The sequence below is a fragment of the Oncorhynchus clarkii genome, chromosome 32 (genome assembly GCF_045791955.1).
Source record: "Oncorhynchus clarkii lewisi isolate Uvic-CL-2024 chromosome 32, UVic_Ocla_1.0, whole genome shotgun sequence".
Classification (NCBI taxonomy): domain Eukaryota; kingdom Metazoa; phylum Chordata; class Actinopteri; order Salmoniformes; family Salmonidae; genus Oncorhynchus; species Oncorhynchus clarkii.
The window spans coordinates 3,323,799-3,346,605 of NC_092178.1; the positions used below are offsets into that span (position 1 = coordinate 3,323,799).

General features: G+C 48.9%; 1 protein-coding gene across 1 annotated transcript in view; it reads right to left on the reverse strand.

Annotated features, from left to right (window-relative positions):
* Nucleotides 1–22,807, reverse strand: part of LOC139391626 (CUB and Sushi multiple domains 2) — a 772,990-nt gene that overhangs the window by 311,192 nt on the left and 438,991 nt on the right. Inside the window, exons 16-17 of the mRNA XM_071139005.1 lie at nt 7,667–7,861; nt 1–71 (exon numbers count right to left, since the gene is read on the reverse strand). The exon at nt 1–71 is cut by the window's left edge and continues 68 nt beyond it. Coding sequence (XP_070995106.1) covers nt 1–71; nt 7,667–7,861 — 266 coding nt within the window. The remainder of the gene's footprint in view (nt 72–7,666; nt 7,862–22,807) is intronic.

Here is a 22,807-nt window from a genome sequence, read left to right on the forward strand (position 1 = left end):
CTTATAGAGCTCTGGCCAGCCAGGGGACAGGATAATACCGCTAGGAGTCTTCAGATCACCTCCACACGGAGCTGAGGAACAGGGGAAGAGAAGAGGTGAGGGTGGATGGATATGTGAAGAGGGAGGAGGGAGAGAGAAGGAGAGGGAGGAAGGAGAGGAGGGAAGAGATGAGAGGTTAAAGGAAAGAGAGGAGACAGAGAATATATTAGAGAGGGAGAGGTGGAGAGGTGGAGAGAGGTGGAGAGGTGGAGAGAGGTGAGAGGTGGAGAGGTAGAGAGAGGTGGAGAGGTGGAGAGGGTGAGAGAGGTGGAGAGGTGAAGAGGTGGAGAGAGGTGGAGAGAGATGAGAGGTGGAGAGGTGAAGAGGTGGAGAGAGGTGGAGAGAGATGAGAGGTGGAGAGGTGGAGAGGTGGAGAGGTGGAGAGGTGAGAGGTGGAGAGAGGTGGAGAGGTGGAGAGGTGGAGAGGTGGAGAGATGGAGAGAGGTGGAGAGGTGGAGAGGTGAGAGGTGGAGAGGTGGAGAGGTGGAGAGAGGTGGATAGGTGGAGAGGTGGAGAGAGGTGGAGAGGTGGAGAGAGGTGGAGAGGTGGAGAGGTTGAGAGGTAGAGAGGTGGAGAGAGGTGGAGAGGTGAGAGGTGGAGAGAGGTGGAGAGGTGAGAGGTGGAGAGGTGAGAGGTGGAGAGAGGTGGAGAGGTTTAGAGGTGGAGAGGTGAGAGGTGGAGAGGTGAGAGGTGGAGAGGTGAGAGGTGGAGAGGTGAGAGGTGGAGAGAGTTGGAGAGGTTGAGAGGTGGAGAGGTGGAGAGAGGTGGAGAGAGGTGGAGAGAGGTGGAGAGGTGGAGAGAGGTGGAGAGGTGGAGAGGTGAGAGGTGAGAGGTGAGAGGTGAGAGGTGAGAGGTGGAGAGATGGAGAGAGGTGGAGAGGTGAGAGGTGGGGAGGTGGAGAGAGGTGGAGAGGTGGAGAGGTGGAGAGGTGGAGAGAGGTGGAGAGGTGAGAGGTGGAGAGAGGTGGAGAGGTGAGAGGTGGAGAGGTGGAGAGAGGTGGAGAGGTGGAGAGAGGTGGAGAGGTGGAGAGAGGTGGAGAGAGGTGGAGAGGTGAGAGGTGGAGAGGTGGAGAGAGGTGGAGAGGTGGAGAGAGGTGGAGAGGTGGAGAGAGGTGGAGAGGTGGAGAGGTGGAGAGGTGAGAGGTGGAGATGTGGACAGGTGGAGAATATGTTATACAGTACATCTCAGTGTCCACTGTGTTCAATGTGTCCACTGTGTTCAATGTGTCCACTGTGTCCACTGTGCTCAATGTGTCCACTGTGTTCAATGTGTCCACTGTGTTCAATGTGTCCACTGTGTTCAATGTGTCCACTGTGTCCACTGTGTTCAATGTGTCCACTGTGTTCAATGTGTCCACTGTGTTCAATGTGTCCACTGTGTTCACTGTGTCCACTGTGTCCACTGTGTCTATCAATCAATCAAATGTATTTATATAGCCCTTCGTACATCAGCTGATGTCACAACGTGCTGTACAGAAACCCAGCCTAAAACCCCAAACAGCAAGCAATGCAGGTGTAGAAGCACGGTGGCTAGGAAAAACTCCCTAGAAAGGCTAAAACCTAGGAATAAACCTAGAGAGGAACCAGGCTATGAGGGATGGCCAGCCCTCTTCTGGCTGTGCCGGGTGGAGATTATAACAGAACATGGCCAATATGTTCAAATGTTCATAAATGACCAGCATGGTCAAATAATAATAATCACAGTGGTTATAGAGGGTGCAACAGGACATCACTGTCATGGACATGGATGACAATTACTGGTGCTCAAGGTCAAACATTTCTTCAGAGACTGACTGAAGGTCAAACATTACTTCAGAGACTGACTGAAGGTCAAACATTATTTCAGAGACTGGAAAGGGGAGGGTGGAAAGGGGAGGGTGGAAGGGTGTGTGTGTGTGTGTTCTAGCAAATGTGCAAATGTCTTTGATTATCATAAATCCTACATCTCTGTATCACACTGAACAGAAACCACTTTAATCATCACACAACAGTATATGATATGAGACTTGCTGCTCGCTAATGTGCCTGTGTACATGTTTCTAAATGTCATTGAATAACATAAATCTGTGCCAACAATACTAAGCTGACACAATGGCCTACTGGTATGTAATTTATAATAATAAATAATAAATAAAAACAAACCATTTACATCATCACACAACAGACAGGTTGTTCAAGTCTGTCTGTCTGTCTGTCTGTCTGTCTGTCTGTCTGTCTGTCTGTCTGTCTGTCTCTCTGTCTGTCTGTCTGTCTGTCTGTCTGTCTGTCTGTCTCTGTCTGTATGTCTCTGTCTGTATGTCTCTCTGTCTGTCTGTCTGTCTCTGTCTGTATGTCTCCCTGTCTGTCTGTCTGTCTGTCTCTGTCTGTATGTCTCTCTGTCTGTCTGTCTGTCTCTCTCTCTCTCTCTCTCTCTCCAGAATCTCTCTCCAGAATGAAGCATAACCCAGACCAAAACACTACACCTAAGCGTTGTGGTCGTTGTCTGTTGTGATTGAAACCATTAAAAGACTTTACGCCACAATGCTGCTCCAGGATAGGTTTCAGGAGTACTCTAGCTAGGACTTAAGCAGCTCTCAATGACAAAGAGGGGACATCTTTAAAGCTCCACTTCAATTAGCATGAATGAAAAGCCTGATGAGACCCTTACGGAGGAGAGCTCACGCTAGTAGCATCATATTAGATATTCAATGACTATTAGGAAGAGCGCAAACGCTAGTAGCATAATATTAGATTGCATTGATTCTCAGGAGGAGCGCTAACGCTAGTAGCATCATATTTGATATGCATTGACTCTTAGGAAAAGCGCTAACGCTAGTAGCATCATATTAGATTTGCATTGACTCTTAGGAAGAGTGCTAACGCTAGTAGCATCATATTAGATTTGCATTGCCTCTCAGGTGGAGCACTAATGCTAGCGCTGGGCTAGCTTGCTATATTACATATGCATTCACTATTAGTAGGGACGCCAAAATTCATCCTGCTGCACAGACCATACAGACGCTCTAGTCTAGGGTGCCTGGACTGGGCACCGGTGCAGAGGAAGGCTCCGGCCGTGGAGCTGGACTGGACACCGTGCCTGGACTGAGCATAGGCGCAGAGGAAGGCTTCTGCCTTGGAGCGGGACTGGACACCGTGCCTGGACTGAGCATAGGCGCAGAGGAAGGCTTCTGCCTTGGAGCGGGACTGGACACCGTGCCTGGACTGGGCATAGGCGCAGAGGAAGGTTCCGGCCGTGGAGCTGGACTGGACACCGTGCCTGGACTGAGCATAGGCGCAGAGGAAGGCTTCTGCCTTGGAGCGGGACTGGACACCGTGCCTGGACTGAGCATAGGCGCAGAGGAAGGCTTCTGCCTTGGAGCGGGACTGGACCACGTGCCTGGACTGAGCATAGGCGCAGAGGAAGGCTTCTGCCTTGGAGCGGGACTGGACACCGTGCCTGGACTGGGCATAGGCGCAGAGGAAGGTTCCGGCCGTGGAACTGGACTGGACAACGTGCTTGGACTGAGCATAGGCGCAGAGGAAGGCTTCTGCCTTGGAGCGGGACTGGACACCGTGCCTGGACTGAGCATAGGCGCAGAGGAAGGCTTCTGCCTTGGAGCCGGACTGGACACCGTGCCTGGACTGGGCATAGGCGCAGAGTAAGGTTCCGGCCGTGGAGCTGGACTGGACACCGTGCCTGGACTGGGTACCGGTGCAGAGGAAGGCTCCTGCCCTGGAGTGGGACTGGACACCATGCCACTGGAAGCCTGGTGCGTGGAGCCGGGCACCGGTGCAGAGGACGGCTCCGGCCGTGGAGCTGGACTGGTGACACGCTCTTCAGGAAGGGTGCGGAGAGCTGGCACAGGACTTACCAGACTGCTGACAGGCTCTTCAGGTCGGATGCCATGCAGAACACACCTACATAACATTTCTCTCATCTCTCTCTCTCAACTTCTCCATCGCCTCCCTGACGGTCTCTGGCTCTTCACGGCGAGTATGGGGAGCTGGCACCGGACTGATGACCTGCTCTTTCACTCTCCGCTGCTCTGCCGACCACCCCTCGTGCCCCCGCCAAAACAAATCTTGAGGTTTCTGTAGCCACGGTTCCCGGCGTCTTCTCTGTCCTTCCACCATCCTTGGTGTCCCCTTCAAAGGAAGGGTCTCACAACCTCCCATCATTTCTTCCCAGGTCCAAAACTCCTTCACCTCCGTCACCCGCTGCTTGGTGGGATATTCTGTCACGAACGTCGTAATGAGCGGGCCAAGGCGCAGAGTTCCACATCTTTATGTCGGTGAAACTTCAAAACAAAACAATAAACCAACAACGAAATGTGAAAGTAGTGGTGCACATGCACAAACACAAAACAATATCCCACAAACACAGGTGGGAAAAATGGCTACCTAAATATGATCCCCAATTAGAGGCAACGATTGCCTGTAATTGGGAACCATACAAAACCACCAACATAGAAATACAATGACTAGAACATAGAACTAGAACACCCCCCTAGTCACGCTCTGACCTAAACACCATAGAGAACCGAGGGCTCTCTATGGTCAAGGCGTGACATAGAGACTCAAACCTATAAACCTATAAAATGGTATATCATAGACTAGAGATGAGGAACAATGGGAAAGCAATTCAGCTTTGAAAATGGTTAAACTTGTAATCTCACTTTTGAGAAAATTGCACTTGAATGTTTTGGTACACTTACTGGAGACATCCTTTTTATCTACACCCAGTCAGCATCGTTCACACCCTCTTAAACTTTAGCCCCACCCATCTCTTGAATGATTCACATGTGAGGCCATGCACTAAACAACCAAAGATTTCAAGACTAAAGATTGAATTTAGGAACCCGTACTATAAACCAATTTGGAGTGCCAGAGTGTGCTATGGGGGACTCTAAACTTCAGAGCATTTCGCTCTCGTAGCGTTCAGAGAGCACACTGGAGGCTTTGGCCGACTAGTAGGATTCACCTGAACGTTCTGTCCTAACAACAGCAGTCCAGCACCCAAGCTAACTGGCTAAGGTTGGCTAGGTTGCTAGCTACTTCCAGACACAAATGAGGGAACACCTCACTCTGACCATTTTACTCGCCTTAGCAGAGCTCGTTAGGCTGTCTTCATTTCTAATTTTGTCCAGAACGTTGGTGACTGTAACTGCGCTGCTGCCAACAATTTAATTATGCTTTTTTTGTCAAAGTTTACTGACACCGGGCCAATTTGAATGGGTGTTAAGGGTTCGTAAATTCATCAGTTATTCTGCACTCAGGCCCAGTCAGACGAGTGGTCTGAACTCACAGTAAATAGCCAGAGTGAATTTATGAACTACGTCTATTGACAGTTGTAGCAGGGACTAGTCTAGGTGTTATGTATGTCTATGGTTGCCTAGATTGGTTCTCAATTAGAGGCAGCTGTTTATCGTTGTCTCTGATTGGGAACCATATTTAGGCAGCCATATTCCATGGGTATTGGGTCATGGTTTATTGTCTATGTGTTAGTTATTGTCTATATGTAGCTTCACGTTCGTTTAGTTGTTTTGTAAGTTTGTTCAAGTGTTCTTTGTTTCATTAAATAAGATGTATTCATATCCCGCTGCGCCTTGGACTCATCAACTGTGTTCGTAATTTAGAAATTGTTTTCATATTTACAGATGGCATACAAGTTTGTAATTAAGGCACATGATTGTTCACATATTCCAGAAGGTATTGCTGCTAAAAAAAAAACTACGCATTTTGATAAAAAAAAAATTTAAAAAAAGTTTTACGTTCAAATAGCTCACCTGTGAAGTAGTGATGTGCGACATAAGCCGACTTTCCTGAAGTGAGTCACATCTGTATAAGTGCCTTGGCTTGTTGAATATCCTTCCCTGTAAGCGAGCTGAACGTTTGATGTCAATTTGTTTACTGTAAACTAGCATAGTATCTGGTCAAACACCATTTAAAAAAAAAAAAGTTTACTAAGGTAACAGGCTGAAGGACACTTTAATAATCTTGGGTATTATTATATATTAAAGTGTCTATGAACATGAACAGAACAACTTGAGGATTCAACAACGTATTTCCTTCTTACTAAATTACGATGCTCACCTTGAATATGTTAGAATAGCTTTCCACATTTACTTTTCCTCAGCCAAAAGTAACGCACCGCAAAACCACTAGCCTATGTCAATCTACTATGCCCCATAATAGAAAAGTTAACCCAATCTATTAGTCAGCTTGTCGTTCTATGCGAGAAAGAAATAGCATTTCTTACAACTTTAAAAAGGAATGAGGCGGATGCAACAGATCAGAATGTTTAGCTTAAAATGTTGATACATAATATTTTGTTCACTTTATAAGCACAACAATGTGCACAAGGCAGTAGGCTACGTGTGGGAGTATTTGGTAAACACTGTTGTCATAAGTGAACCGCACAAGTGAGGGGTTTCATGTGACAGAGATTAAAATATCCATCAGACATTGAGAAACAGGGGAGATCTAAAGATGCAACAACTAGCATGGGATGCTAATATGACTGGGATTATCATCAACTAGCATGGGATGCTAATATGACTGGGATGCTAATATGACTGGGATTATCAACAACTAGCATGGGATGCTAACATGACTAGGATTGTCATCAACTAACATGGGATGCTAATATGACTAGGATTATCATCAACTAGCATGGGATGCTAATATGACTAGGATTATCATCAACTAGAAGGGTTAATAATATGACTAGGATTAGCATCAGCTAGCATGGGTTGCTAATATGATTGTGTCTTTAGCTACTAAACAATGAAAGAAAGTTGATTGTAAAACCAATAGAACATGAGAGAAATAGAGAGAAATATGCCAGAGAGAAATCGGCTAGAGAGAAATCGGCTAGAGAGAAATAGGCTAGAGAGAAATAGGCTACTTTGAAGCAAGGTAAGACAGTCCTCATAATATGACGTAAAATGTTCAGGTTTCAAACAATGAAGTAATTTTTCAAAATGCATAGGCTATTGACTCCAGCTCATTGCAAAGTGGTGTGTGATGCACCGCAGCCTTGCCTACAATTGTCTATCCACTTCAACGGTGAATGGGAAGCACGCTTCAATTACCAGTTGAGATATAATGAGTAGTTCTGTTTTAATCGTGGCCATCAAAACAGTTTTTTTTTTAACACGCGATTGGATTTAGAATTGTTGCACAACGATAGGGCTTATTAAGGTACGTCTGAGGAGCTGTGGCAGCAGCTCTCGCAATGTCTGACAGAGTTTCAGCTGAAACCTCCCTCCCGCACTTGCCTTTTCCCACCAACACTGACTTTGCTGATAAATACTCTGTTAATTAAGGGAAAATGTACTTGATACAATTGTGACGTGTTGTAGTCTCTCTTAGCTACTTAAGATGAATGCAACAATTGTAATTTTCTCTGGAAAAAAAGCGTCTGCTAAATGACTCAAATGTTAAACGAGACAAACAAAATAAAAAAGAAAGATGAGGAGGAATGTCTGCTGTCACCTTCACAGTGTGAGACCTTCACAGCGTGAGACCTTCACTGCGTGAGACCTTCACAGCGTGAGAATAAAATGGAGGAAAGAGGGATAGGAGGACAGAAAGACGACAAGGCAACAAGAGCCTGATAGAAATAGTCTCCATTCCTCTCCTCTCACCTTCACAGCGTGGCACAGCGTTGTCCCAGACCACGTTTCCATCCTTCAGGATACAGGAGACAGTCTGGGAGCCATGGGTCTTGACAAAGCCCTCCTCACACAGGAAGGAGATGGAGCTGCCCAGCTGAAGGTTCTCACCAAACCTCTTCCCATTCACTGGAACCCCCGGGTCTGGACACTCATTGTGGCGGAACGCTGGGGAGAGAGAGAGAGAGAGATAGAGGGAAGAATCAGGGTCTGGACACTCATTGTGGCGGAACGCTGGGGAGAGAGAGAGAGAGATAGAGGGAAGAGTCAGGGTCTGGACACTCATTGTGGCGGAACGCTGGGGAGAGAGAGAGAGAGATAGAGGGAAGAGTCAGGGTCTGGACACTCATTGTGGCGGAACGCTGGGGGGAGAGAGAGAGAGAGAGGGAAGAGTCAGGGTCTGGACACTCATTGTGGCGGAACGCTGGGGAGAGAGAGAGAGATAGAGGGAAGAGTCAGGGTCTGGACACTCATTGTGGCGGAACGCTGGGGGGAGAGAGAGAGATAGAGGGAAGAATCAGGGTCTGGACACTCATTGTGGCGGAACGCTGGGGAGAGAGAGAGAGAGATAGAGGGAAGAGTCAGGGTCTGGACACTCATTGTGGCGGAACGCTGGAGAGAGAGAGAGAGAGATAGAGGGAAGAGTCAGGGTCTGGACACTCATTGTGGCGAAACTCTGGGGAGAGAGAGAGAGAGGGAAGAGTCAGGGTCTTGACACTCATTGTGGCGGAACGCTGGGGGGAGAGAGAGAGAGATAGAGGGAAGAGTCAGGGTCTGGACACATTGTGGCGGAACTCTGGGGAGAGAGAGAGAGAGAGAGATAGAGGGAAGAGTCAGGGTCTGGACACTCATTGTGGTGGAACGCTGGAGAGAGAGAGAGAGATAGAGGGAAGAGTCAGGGTCTGTCACTGAGTAGGAGTTGGGAGGAGTGTAGGTTGGAGGGTGGGCAGGTGTGTGTGTGTGCGTGCGTGTGTGTGTATATCAATGAGTGTATGTGTATGTGGTGGTGAGAGACTGGTGTGTGTGTGTGTCTATGGGAGGGGCAATTAGAGAAAAAACAAAATAAAGTGAGGATCCAGCTACGACAAGGGAGAGCGAGAGAGAGCGAGAGAGAGCGAGAGAGAGCGAGAGAGAGCGAGAGAGAGAGGGAGAGCGAGAGAGAGAGAGAGAGAGAGAGAGCGAGAGAGAGAGGGAGAGCGAGAGAGAGAGAGCGAGAGAGAGCGAGAGAGAGCGAGAGAGAGCGAGAGAGAGCGAGAGCGAGAGAAAGAGCGAGAAAGAGCGAGAGAGAGCGAGATAGAGCGAGAGAGAGAGAGAGAGAGAGAGAGAGAGAGAGAGAGAGAGAGCCCAGTACATCACTGGGGCCAAGCTTCCTGCCATCCAGGACCTAAACTCAGACTCAACATGTGTAAATATTTGTATGAACATAACAAGATTCAACCACTGAGACATAAACTGAACAGGTTCCACAGACATGTGACTAAAATAAATTGAATAACATTTCACTGAATAAATGGGGGGGTCAAAATCAAGCAAAATCAAGTAAAGTAGAGGTAAAGTAGAGGTCAGTATTTTTACCTTTATTTAACAAGGTCAGAACCAATTCTAATTTTCAATGACAGCCTACAGGGGAACAGTGGGTTAACTGGTCTAGGAACAGTGGGTTAACTGGTCTAGGAACAGTGGGTTAACTGGTCTAGGAACAGTGGGTGACTACCTGCCTCCCCCCTCTAACCACTAGACTACCTGCATCCCCCCTCTAACCACTAGCCTACCTGCCTCCCCCCTCTAACAACTAGACTACCTGCCTCCCCCCTCTAACAACTAGACTACCTGCCTCCCCACTCTAACAACTAGTCTACCTGCCTCCCCCCTCTAACAACTAGACTACCTGCCTCCCCCCTCTAACCACTAGTCTACCTGCCTCCCCACTCTAACAACTAGACTACCTGCCTCCCCCCTCTAACCACTAGTCTACCTGCCTCCCCCCTCTAACAACTAGACTACCTGCCTCCCCCCTCTAACAACTAGACTACCTGCATCCCCCCTCTAACCACTAGTCTACCTGCCTCCCCCCTCTAACCACTAGACTACCTGCCTCCCCCCTCTAACCACTAGTCTACCTGCCTCCCCACTCTAACAACTAGACTACCTGCATCCCCCCTCTAACCACTAGGCTACCTGCCTCCCCCCTCTAACCACTAGTCTACCTGACTCCCCCCTCTAACCACTAGACTACCTGCCTCCCCCCTCTAACCACTAGGCTACCTGACTCCCCCCTCTAACCACTAGACTACCTGCCTCCCCCCTCTAACCACTAGACTACCTGCCTCCCCCCTCTAACCACTAGACTACCTGCCTCCCCCCCCCTCTAACCACTAGTCTACCTGACTCCCCCCTCTAACCACTAGACTACCTGCCTCCCCCCTCTAACCACTAGGCTACCTGCCTCCCCCTCTAACCACTAGGCTACCTGCCTCCCCCCTCTTACCACTAGACTACCTGCCTCCCCCCTCTAACCACTAGGCTACCTGCCTCCCCCCTCTAACCACTAGTCTACCTGCCTCCCCCCTCTAACCACTAGACTACCTGCCTCCCCCCTCTCTAACCACTAGGCTACCTGCCTCCCCCTCTAACCACTAGGCTACCTGCCTCCCTCCTCTAACCACTAGTCTACCTGCCCCCTCTAACCACTAGTCTACCTGCCCCCCTCTCTAACCACTAGGCTACCTGCCTCCCCCCTCTAACCACTAGTCTACCTGCCCCCTCTAACCACTAGTCTACCTGCCCCCCTCTCTAACCACTAGGCTACCTGCCTCCCCCCTCTAACCACTAGTCTACCTGCCTCCCCCCTCTAACCACTAGACTACCTGCCTCCCCCCTCTAACCACTAGACTACCTGCATCCCCCCTCTAACCACTAGACTACCTGCCTCCCCCCTCTAACCACTAGTCTACCTGCCCCCCTCTCTAAACACTAGGCTACCTGCCTCCCCCCTCTAACCACTAGTCTACCTGCCCCCCTCTCTAAACACTAGGCTACCTGCCTCCCCCTCTCTAACCACTAGGCTACCTGCCTCCCCCTCTAACCACTAGTCTACCTGCCTCCCCCCTCTAACCACTAGACTACCTGCCTCCCCCCTCTAACCACTAGACTACCTGCATCCCCCCTCTAACCACTAGTCTACCTGCCTCCCCCCTCTAACCACTAGTCTACCTGCCTCCCCCCTCTAACCACTAGTCTACCTGCCTCCCCCCTCTAACCACTAGACTACCTGCCTCCCCCCTCTAACCACTAGTCTACCTGCCTCCCCCCTCTAACCACTAGTCTACCTGCCTCCCCCCTCTAACCACTAGGCTACCTGCCTCCCCCCTCTAACCACTAGTCTACCTGCCTCCCCCCTCTAACCACTAGTCTACCTGCCTCCCTCCTCTAACCACTAGTCTACCTGCCTCCCCCCTCTAACCACTAGTCTACCTGCCTCCCCCCTCTAACCACTAGGCTACCTGCCTCCCCCCTCTAACCACTAGACTACCTGACTCCCCCCTCTAACCACTAGTCTACCTGCCTCCCCCCTCTAACCACTAGTCTACCTGCCTCCCCCTCTAACCACTAGGCTACCTGCCTTCCCCCTCTAACCACTAGTCTACCTGCCTCCCCCCTCTAACCACTAGTCTACCTGCCTCCCCCTTCTAACCACTAGTCTACCTGCCTACCCTCTCTAACCACTAGGCTACCTGCCTCCCCCCTCTAACCACTAGACTACCTGCCTCCCCCCTCTAACCACTAGACTACCTGCCTCCCCCCTCTAACCACTAGACTACCTGCCTCCCCCCTCTAACCACTAGACTACCTGCCTCCCCCCTCTAACCACTAGACTACCTGCCTCCCCCCTCTAACCACTAGACTACCTGCCTCCCCCCTCTAACCACTAGACTACCTGCCTCCCCCCTCTAACCACTAGGCTACCTGACTCCCCCCTCTAACCACTAGACTACCTGCCTCCCCCCTCTAACCACTAGACTACCTGCCTCCCCCCTCTAACCACTAGGCTACCTGCCTCCCCCCTCTAACCACTAGTCTACCTGCCTCCCCCCTCTAACCACTAGTCTACCTGCCTCCCTCCTCTAACCACTAGTCTACCTGCCTCCCCCCTCTAACCACTAGTCTACCTGCCTCCCCCCTCTAACCACTAGGCTACCTGCCTCCCCCCTCTAACCACTAGACTACCTGACTCCCCCCTCTAACCACTAGTCTACCTGCCTCCCCCCTCTAACCACTAGTCTACCTGCCTCCCCCTCTAACCACTAGGCTACCTGCCTTCCCCCTCTAACCACTAGTCTACCTGCCTCCCCCCTCTAACCACTAGTCTACCTGCCTCCCCCTTCTAACCACTAGTCTACCTGCCTCCCCCCTCTAACCACTAGGCTACCTGCCTCCCCCCTCTAACCACTAGACTACCTGCCTCCCCCCTCTAACCACTAGACTACCTGCCTCCCCCCTCTAACCACTAGACTACCTGCCTCCCCCCTCTAACCACTAGACTACCTGCCTCCCCCCTCTAACCACTAGACTACCTGCCTCCCCCCTCTAACCACTAGACTACCTGCCTCCCCCCTCTAACCACTAGACTACCTGCCTCCCCCCTCTAACCACTAGACTACCTGCCTCCCCCCTCTAACCACTAGACTACCTGCCTCCCCCCTCTAACCACTAGTCTACCTGCCCCCCTCTCTAACCACCTGCCGCCCACCTCTCTTACCACTAGGCTACCTGCCTCCCCCTCTAACCACTAGGCTACCTGCCTCCCTCCTCCAACCACTAGTCTACCTGCCCCCTCTAACCACTAGTCTACCTGCCCCCCTCTCTAACCACTAGGCTACCTGCCTCCCCCCTCTAACCACTAGTCTACCTGCCCCCTCTAACCACTAGTCTACCTGCCCCCCTCTCTAACCACTAGGCTACCTGCCTCCCCCCTCTAACCACTAGTCTACCTGCCTCCCCCTCTAACCACTAGAGTACCTGCCTCCCCCCTCTAACCACTAGACTACCTGCATCCCCCCTCTAACCACTAGACTACCTGCCTCCCCCCTCTAACCACTAGTCTACCTGCCCCCCTCTCTAACCACTAGGCTACCTGCCTCCCCCCTCTCTAACCACTAGTCTACCTGCCTCCCCCCTCTAACAACTAGACTACCTGCATCCCCCCTCTAACCACTAGTCTACCTGCCTCCCCCCTCTAACCACTAGACTACCTGCCTCCCCCTCTAACCACTAGTCTACCTGCCTCCCCACTCTAACAACTAGACTACCTGCATCCCCCCTCTAACCACTAGGCTACCTGCCTCCCCCCTCTAACCACTAGTCTACCTGACTCCCCCCTCTAACCACTAGTCTACCTGCCTCCCCCCTCTAACCACTAGTCTACCTGCCTCCCCCCTCTAACCACTAGTCTACCTGCCTCCCCCCTCTAACCACTAGGCTACCTGCCTCCCCCCTCTAACCACTAGGCTACCTGCCTCCCCCCTCTAACCACTAGACTACCTGACTCCCCCCTCTAACCACTAGTCTACCTGCCTCCCCCCTCTAACCACTAGTCTACCTGCCTCCCCCCTCTAACCACTAGTCTACCTGCCTCCCCCCTCTAACCACTAGTCTACCTGCCTCCCCCTTCTAACCACTAGTCTACCTGCCTCCCCCCTCTAACCACTAGGCTACCTGCCTCCCCCCTCTAACCACTAGACTACCTGCCTCCCCCCTCTAACCACTAGACTACCTGCCTCCCCCCTCTAACCACTAGACTACCTGCCTCCCCCCTCTAACCACTAGTCTACCTGCCCCCCTCTCTAACCACCTGCCGCCCCCCTCTCTAACCACTAGGCTACCTGCCTCCCCCCTCTAACCACTAGTCTACCTGCCTCCCCCCTCTAACCACTAGAGTACCTGCCTCCCCCCTCTAACCACTAGACTACCTGCATCCCCCCTCTAACCACTAGACTACCTGCCTCCCCCCTCTAACCACAAGTCTACCTGCCCCCCTCTCTAACCACTAGGCTACCTGCCTCCCCCTCTCTAACCACTAGGCTACCTGCCTCCCCCTCTAACCACTAGGCTACCTGCCTCCCCCCTCTAACCACTAGTCTACCTGCCCCCTCTAACCACTAGTCTACCTGCCTACCCCCCCTCTCTAATCACTAGGCTACCTGCCTCCCCCCTCTCTAACCACTAGGCTACCTGCCTCCCCCCTCTAACAACTAGGCTACCTGCCAACCCCCTCTAACCACTAGGCTACCTGCCTCCCCCCTCTAACCACTAGGCTACCTGCCTCCCCCCTCTAACCACTAGGCTACCTGCCTCCCCCTTCTAACCACTAGGCTACCTGCCTTCCCCCTCTAACCACTAGGCTACCTGCCTCCCCCCTCTAACCACTAGGCTATCTGCCTCCCCCTCTCTAACCACTAGACTACCTGCCTCCCCCCTCTAACCACTAGGCTACCTGCCTCCCCCCTCTAACCACTAGGCTACCTGCCCCCCCCCACCCCCCCCCCCCCCCCCTAACCACTAGGCTACCTGCCCCCCCCCCCTCTAACCACTAGACTACCTGCCTCCCCCTCTAACCACTATACTACCTGCCTCCCCCCTCTAACCACTAGGCTACCTGCCTCCCCCCTCTAACCACTAGACTACCTGCCTCCCCCCTCTAACCACTAGACTACCTGCCTCCCCCCTCTAACCACTATACTACCTGCCTCCCCCCTCTAACCACTAGGCTACCTGCCTCCCCCCTCTAACCACTAGGCTGTCTGATTATAGTGGAGCTACCAGTCTGGTTATAGCGGAGCTGCCTGTCTGGTACCTGTCTGGTTATAGTGGAGCTACCTGTCTGGTACCTGTCTGGTTATAGTGGAGCTACCTGTCTGGTACCTGTCTGGTTATAGTGGAGCTACCTGTCTATTACCTGTCTGGTTATAGTGGAGCTACCTGTCTGGTTATAGTGGAGCTACCTGTCTGGTACCTGTCTGGTTATAGTGGAGCTACCTGTCTGGTTATAGTGGAGCTACCTGTCTGGTACCTGTCTGGTTATAGTGGAGCTACCTGTCTGGTTATAGTGGAGCTACCTGTCTGGTTATAGTGGAGCTACCTGTCTGGTTATAGTGGAGCTACCTGTCTCGTACCTGTCTGGTTATAGTGGAGCTACCTGTCTGGTTATAGTGGAGCTACCTGTCTGGTTATAGTGGAGCTACCTGTCTGGTTATAGTGGAGCTACCTGTCTCGTACCTGTCTGGTTATAGTGGAGCTACCTGTCTCGTACCTGTCTGGTTATAGTGGAGCTACCTGTCTGGTACCTGTCTGGTTATAGTGGAGCTACCTGTCTGGTTATAGTGGAGCTACCTGTCTGGTTATAGTGGAGCTACCTGTCTGGTTATAGTGGAGCTACCTGTCTGGTTATAGTGGAGCTACCTGTCTGGTTATAGTGGAGCTACCTGTCTGGTTATAGTGGAGCTACCTGTCTGGTACCTGTCTGGTTATAGTGGAGCTACCTGTCTGGTTATAGTGGAGCTACCTGTCTGGTTATAGTGGAGCTACCTGTCTGGTTATAGTGGAGCTACCTGTCTGGTTATAGTGGAGCTACCTGTCTGGTTATAGTGGAGCTACCTGTCTGGTTATAGTGGAGCTACCATCTCATTTCAGTACTGCTGCTGGAGGAGAAAGACTACTGCTGTGGTGGTTTTAGCGGTGAATAGTGAGGATGGGGCGATAGAGGATATGGAGAGAAGGTTGGAGAGATAACAACTGTGCTGGATTGCCATCAATAGGGTTAATAGTTCAGATGATATGGGTCTATTTAGGGATGAGGTTCAAGAACCTGAATAGTCTATAGTAGAAAGTATTAGGTAAAATAGACACCTTTGTTGGATTCGGGCTAAACTTTGAACAGTGAGATATTAAATACATAATAGATCAGAATGTATTTTTTGTAAGAATACAGCTGTGTCGAACCTTTGGGGAATAATTAAACTTGGTTAAAGCTTCTCTAGTGTCTGTGAGTTATTTACTCTGAAAAATAAGAACCCCACACCTTGCTGCTGAGAGGAGCATGAAGATAGGGCGGATAAGAGTAATGATGTGTCGGAGTGGAAAGTTGTGATGGCTACTGAGGTGCAAGAAGGTTTTGCCTGAGAAAGTACATTTAGAATTCCTCAGTTTCATTTTCTGAGAATTTTTTTTTTTTTTGGGGTGGGGTGGACAACGACGACACAATCTAGTATTTGGTGGTTGCAGATAGAGGCACAGAGATACATAATTAATTTTCATGTCTCATATACAGAGGCTGTAAAACATGTTGGTGAAACTACTAGATGGACTGATGGCGTCAGCATGGCTACTCCAGTAGTAACTGGACCATCTGTCTACTAGTCTTGACATGGGTTTAGAGGGGGGGGGGGGGGGGGGGGGGGGTTGATAGTCATTGAAAGTTACTTGGACAAATGAGAGCAGAAATGCCTGTTTGAAGATAATTGTGGATACGTCAACAGAGTTGTTAGGAGTACTGAGAAGAAGGTTTTGCCTGAGAAAGTACATGAGAGCAGAAATGCCTGTTTATACAGAGGCTGTAGATAATTGTGGATACGTCAACAGAGTTGTTAGGAGTAACTGAAGAACATGATGAATAATCACTAAGGAGGAATTGTCTCAGCACCATAGAGATGAAGATTGAAGAAGTTGGATGTGGTGGGGGGGATGGATGGGCTGGGGGGGGGTGGATGGGCTGGGGGGGTTGGATGGGCTGGGGGAGTTGGATGTGGTGGGGGGATTGGATGGGCTGGGGGAGTTGGATGTGATGGAGGGGTTGGATGGGCTGGGGGAGTTGGATGTGGTGGGGGGGTTGGATGGGCTGGGGGGGTTGGATGTGGTGGGGGGGTTGGATGGGCTGGAGGGGGGGGGGGGGGCTGGATGTGATGGGGGTTGGATTGGCTGGGGGGGGGGGTTGGATGTGATGGGGGGGTTTGGATTGGCTGGGGGGGAGGTGGAGTTGGATGGGCTGGGGGGGTGGAGTTGGATTTGTTGGGGGGGTTGGATGGGCTGGTGGGGGGGTTGGATGGGCTGGAGGGGATGGAGTTGGATGGGCTGGGGTGGGAGTTGGATGGGCTGGGGGAGTTGGATGTGGTGGGGGGATTGGATGGGCTGGGGGAGTTGGATGTGATGGGGGGGTTGGATGGGCTGGGGGAGTTGGATGTGATGGGGGGGTTGGATGGGCTGGGGGAGTTGGATGTGATGGGGGGGTTGGATGGGCTGGTGGGCTGGTGGGGGGGTTGGATGAGCTGGAGGGGTTGGAGTTGGATGGGCTGGGGGGGGTTGGATGGGCTGGTGGGGGGTAGAGTTGGATGGGGTGGGGGGGTGGAGTTGGATGGGCTGGGGGGGTGGAGTTGGATGTAGAGGGGGGTTGGATTGGCTTGGGGGGGTTGGAGTTGGATGGGCTGGGGGAGTTGGATGTGGTGGGGGGGTTGGATGTGATGGGGGGTTGGATGGGCTGGTGGGGGGGTTGGATGGGCTGGTGGGGAGTGGAGTTGGATGGGCTGGGGGGGTTGAATGTGGTGGGGGGGTTGGATAGGTTGGTGGTGGGGTTGGATGTGATGGGGGGGTTGGATGGGCTGAGGGGGTGGAGATGGATGTGATGGGGGAGTTGGATGGGCTGTTGGGGGGGTTGGATGGGCTGGTGGGGGGGTTGGATGGGCTGGTGGGGGGGTTGGATGGGCTGGGGGGGTGGAGCTGGAGTTGGATGTGATGGGGGAGTCGGATGGGCTGTTGGGGGTGTTGGATGGGCTGGGGGAGTTGGATGGGCTGGGGGAGTTGGATGTGATGGGGGGGTTGGATGGGCTGGTGGGGGGGATTGGATGGGCTGGGGGAGTTGGATGTATTGGGGTGGTTGGATGGGCTGGTGGGGGGGTTGAATGTGATGGGGGGTAGATGGGCTGGGGGGGTGGATGAGCTGGGGGAGTTGGATTGGGTGGAGGGTTTGTTAGGGTTTTGGGGAGTTGCAGAGATGGGACTGTAACTGCCAATTGGATATCACGAAATAGGGGAGAAAAATATGTAAAAGTACTAACAAATGTCACATTTAAAAATAATAATTACATCTCCAATCAAAACCACCTCCACACCGTCTACACTCCACACACACACACACACACACACACACACACACACACACACACACACACACACACACACACACACACACACACTCCACACACACACACACTCCACACACACACACACACACACACACACACACACACACACACACACACACACACACACACACACACACACACACACACACACACACGCCATCCACACAGCACAGGGGTGACATGTGTGGGTTGCTGAATTCCTCTTCATTATTCTCTGCATCCTGATTGGACTGGGAACATCATCCATCACCATCATTTTATTTATTAAACCACCAACAATCACCGCCATTCACACGCATACAAGCACACGCACACCACCAACAATCTCCTCCATATAGTTTGGCAGGCTGCTTAATTAACATGACTGATGGAATGAGTCCTGCCCTAAACCCGCCCCCAAAAAACAGGCCGGTGAGAGGAGACATGCTGCTCGGAGAGAACTAGCTGTCGGCTTCAATTAACAGGTCTTGACGTTCATTCACAACATTGTGTCTTTATTTATCATACTCGCTAATTAATACATTAACGTCCGTGTGTTTCCCAAATCGCAGGATTCGGCGATCATTATATCTCACGGCATCTAGACACAGTCAATAAGACAGTGTTGAAATAGGCCTGTGTCCCAAACGGCACCCTGTTCACTATGTAGTGCCCTATTCACTAAGAAGTGCCCTATTCACTGTACAGTGCCCTATTCACTATGTCATGTCCTATTCACTATGTAGTTCCCTATTCACTATGTAGTGCCTTATTCACTATGCAGTGTCCTGTTCACTATGTAGTGTCCTATTCACTATGTAGTGTCCTATTCACTATGTAGTTCCCTATTCACTATGTAGTTCCCTATTCAATATGTAGTGACTTATTCACTATATAGTGACTTATTCACTATGTAGTGACTTATTCACTATGTAGTTCCCTATTCACTATGTAGTGCCTTTTTCAATATGTAGTGCCTTATTCACTATGTATTACCCTATTCACTATGTAGTGCCCTATACAATATGTTGTCCCCTATTCACTATGTAGTGCCCTATTCAATATGTTGTCCTCTATTCACTATGTATTGCCCTTTTCACTATGTATTGCCCTTTTCACTATGCAGTGCCCTATTCACTATGTAGTGCCATATTAAATACGTAGTGACCTATTCACTATGTATTGCCCTATTCACTATGTAGTGCCCTATTCATTATGTAGTGCCCTATTCATTATGTAGTGCCTTATTCATTATGTAATGACCTATTCACTATGCAGTGCCCTATTCACTATGTAGTGCCATATTAAATATGTAGTGACCTATTCACTATGTATTGCCCTATTCACCAGTAGTGCCCAGTTCATTATGTAGTGCCCTATTCATTATGTAGTGCCTTATTCATTATGTAATGACCTATTCACTATGCAGTGCCCTATTCACTATGTAGTGCCCTATTCACTATGTAGTGCCTTATTCATTATGTAGTACCCTATTCACTCTGTAGTACCCTATTCACTATGTAGTGCCTTACTCATTATGTAGTACCCTATTCACTCTGTAGTACCCTATTCACTATGTAGTGCCTTACTCATTATGTAGTGACACTATGTTGAGCCCTATTCACTATGTAGTGCACTATAGAGTAAAAAAAGTGCAATTTTTGACGCATTTTGGAAATTTACAGTCGGGTGAACTGACAAACACTCGCTAGGAACTGAATGCATTGTGGGTAGGATGAGGTGTGTAACTTCACACCTTGACTACGTGTGATCAGATTAGATGTTAGTCACTGGACAGGTGTTTTCCATATTGCATGTATTACAGCGTACTGTGTTGGTCTAATTATATATATTTTTTTACCTTTATTTAACTAGGCAAGTCAGTTAATTAAGAACAAATTCTTATTTTCAATGACAGCCTTGCAAATAGCAAAACTGCCTGTTCTGGGGCAGAACGACAGATTTTTACCTTGTCAGCTCTGGGATTTGAACTTGCAACCTTTCGGTTACTAGTCTAACGCTCTAACCACTATTTGTATGTACAGTACCAGTCAAAAGTTTGGACACATTAATTTCCCTAGGTTTTTCTTGATTTTCAATGTTTTTCTACATTGTTGAATAATAGTGAAGACATCAAAGCATAACGTAATTGTTTCAGGAAGGTCATGTCAAGGATCATTTTGCTATTTGCTTTGAAATTTTAAGACCCCTTGAAGTGTAAAAAACATAAATAAAAAATGATTTGATGAATAAAAAAAATATGGACTTACTGCTATTAGCCAATAGAAACACATAGTCCTTACTGCTATTAGCCAATAGAAACACGTAGTCCTTACTGCTATTAGCCAATAGAAACACATTGAATAACACATAGTCCTTACTGCTATTAGCCAATAGAAACACATTGAATAACACATAGTCCTTACTGCTATTAGCCAATAGAAACACGTAGTCCTTACTGCTATTAGCCAATAGAAACACATAGTCCTTACTGCTATTAGCCAATAGAAACACATAGTCCTTACTGCTATTAGCCAATAGAAACACATAGTCCTTACTGCTATTAGCCAATAGAAACACATAGTCCTTACTGCTATTAGCCAATAGAAACACATAGTCCTTACTGCTATTAGCCAATAGAAACATGTAGTCCTTACTGCTATTAGCCAATAGAAACACATAGTCCTTACTGCTATTAGCCAATAGAAACACATAGTCCTTACTGCTATTAGCCAATAGAAACACGTAGTCCTTACTGCTATTAGCCAATAGAAACACATTGAATAACACATAGTCCTTACTGCTATTAGCCAATAGAAACACATAGTCCTTACTGCTATTAGCCAATAGAAACACATTGAATAACACATAGTCCTTACTGCTATTAGCCAATAGAAACACATTGAATAACACATAGTCCTTACTGCTATTAGCCAATAGAAACACATAGTCCTTACTGCTATTAGCCAATAGAAACACGTAGTCCTTACTGCTATTAGCCAATAGAAACACATAGTCCTTACTGCTATTAGCCAATAGAAACACATAGTCCTTACTGCTATTAGCCAATAGAAACACATAGTCCTTACTGCTATTAGCCAATAGAAACACGTAGTCCTTACTGCTATTAGCCAATAGAAACACATAGTCCTTACTGCTATTAGCCAATAGAAACACATAGTCCTTACTGCTATTAGCCAATAGAAACACATAGTCCTTACTGCTATTAGCCAATAGAAACACATAGTCCTTACTGCTATTAGCCAATAGAAACACATAGTCCTTACTGCTATTAGCCAATAGAAACACGTAGTCCTTACTGCTATTAGCCAATAGAAACACATAGTCCTTACTGCTATTAGCCAATAGAAACACATAGTCCTTACTGCTATTAGCCAATAGAAACACATAGTCCTTACTGCTATTAGCCAATAGAAACACGTAGTCCTTACTGCTATTAGCCAATAGAAACACATAGTCCTTACTGCTATTAGCCAATAGAAACACATAGTCCTTACTGCTATTAGCCAATAGAAACACATAGTCCTTACTGCTATTAGCCAATAGAAACACATAGTCCTTACTGCTATTAGCCAATAGAAACACATAGTCCTTACTGCTATTAGCCAATAGAAACACATAGTCCTTACTGCTATTAGCCAATAGAAACACGTAGTCCTTACTGCTATTAGCCAATAGAAACACATAGTCCTTACTGCTATTAGCCAATAGAAACACATAGTCCTTACTGCTATTAGCCAATAGAAACACATAGTCCTTACTGCTATTAGCCAATAGAAACATGTAGTCCTTACTGCTATTAGCCAATAGAAACACATAGTCCTTACTGCTATTAGCCAATAGAAACACATAGTCCTTACTGCTATTAGCCAATAGAAACACATAGTCCTTACTGCTATTAGCCAATAGAAACACATAGTCCTTACTGCTATTAGCCAATAGAAACACATAGTCCTTACTGCTATTAGCCAATAGAAACACATAGTCCTTACTGCTATTAGCCAATAGAAACACGTAGTCCTTACTGCTATTAGCCCATAGAAACACATTGAATAACAGATAGTCCTTACTGCTATTAGCCCATAGAAACACATTGAATAACAGATAGTCCTTACTGCTATTAGCCCATAGAAACACACAACTTACTTAAAATACCAACAATACCCACAATAGCCAACTCTAAGTCTATATTAGAGCAGCTGAGAACAGAACGGAGCACAGCCAACCATGTCTGTGGGAAGACAATTTAATGAGGATGGGACGATGTCTGAGTTTCGAAAATGCAGGTTTGTCTAGTTTTGTATCCCAGGTCTGGCTCGGTTGAAAGGGAATGGAAATAGGAGACGAGGAGGAGACTGAAGGAAGAGTGCCGTTGGGGAGAAGAACAACAACACTCTGAGAGACAGACAGAGGATCTGACATAGAGGACTTCATAGTGCTATCTCCTTAACAAGACACACACACACACACACCACACACACATCACACACACATCACACACACCACACACACACACACACACACACACACACACACACACACACACACACAAAGGCGGACAGAAAAATACAAGAGCTGTGTTCGAATAACCACACTCACATACTGTATACGACATACTTAATAAGTGTATACTACATACTATATACTGTTGGTTAAAGTTAGTATATTGTAAATGAACAGTCTCCTTTCAGTTGAGCGTACTGGCTCTTCGCCTGTCTACCCGGAAGTTGATGCTGTTGCTATGCAACCTCTTACTAGCTAGTGAGCATAACAAATGACTAGTTAGACATTTTATAACTTCGGGTGTGTGCCGGAGTGCGCTCGTAAATTCAGAGCGTTCTCAGATTGTCTGCTTGTAAATTCAGAGCCTAGACTGGACGCTCGGGCCGAGGAGTAGGGTTGATTTGAGCGTTCTGACCTT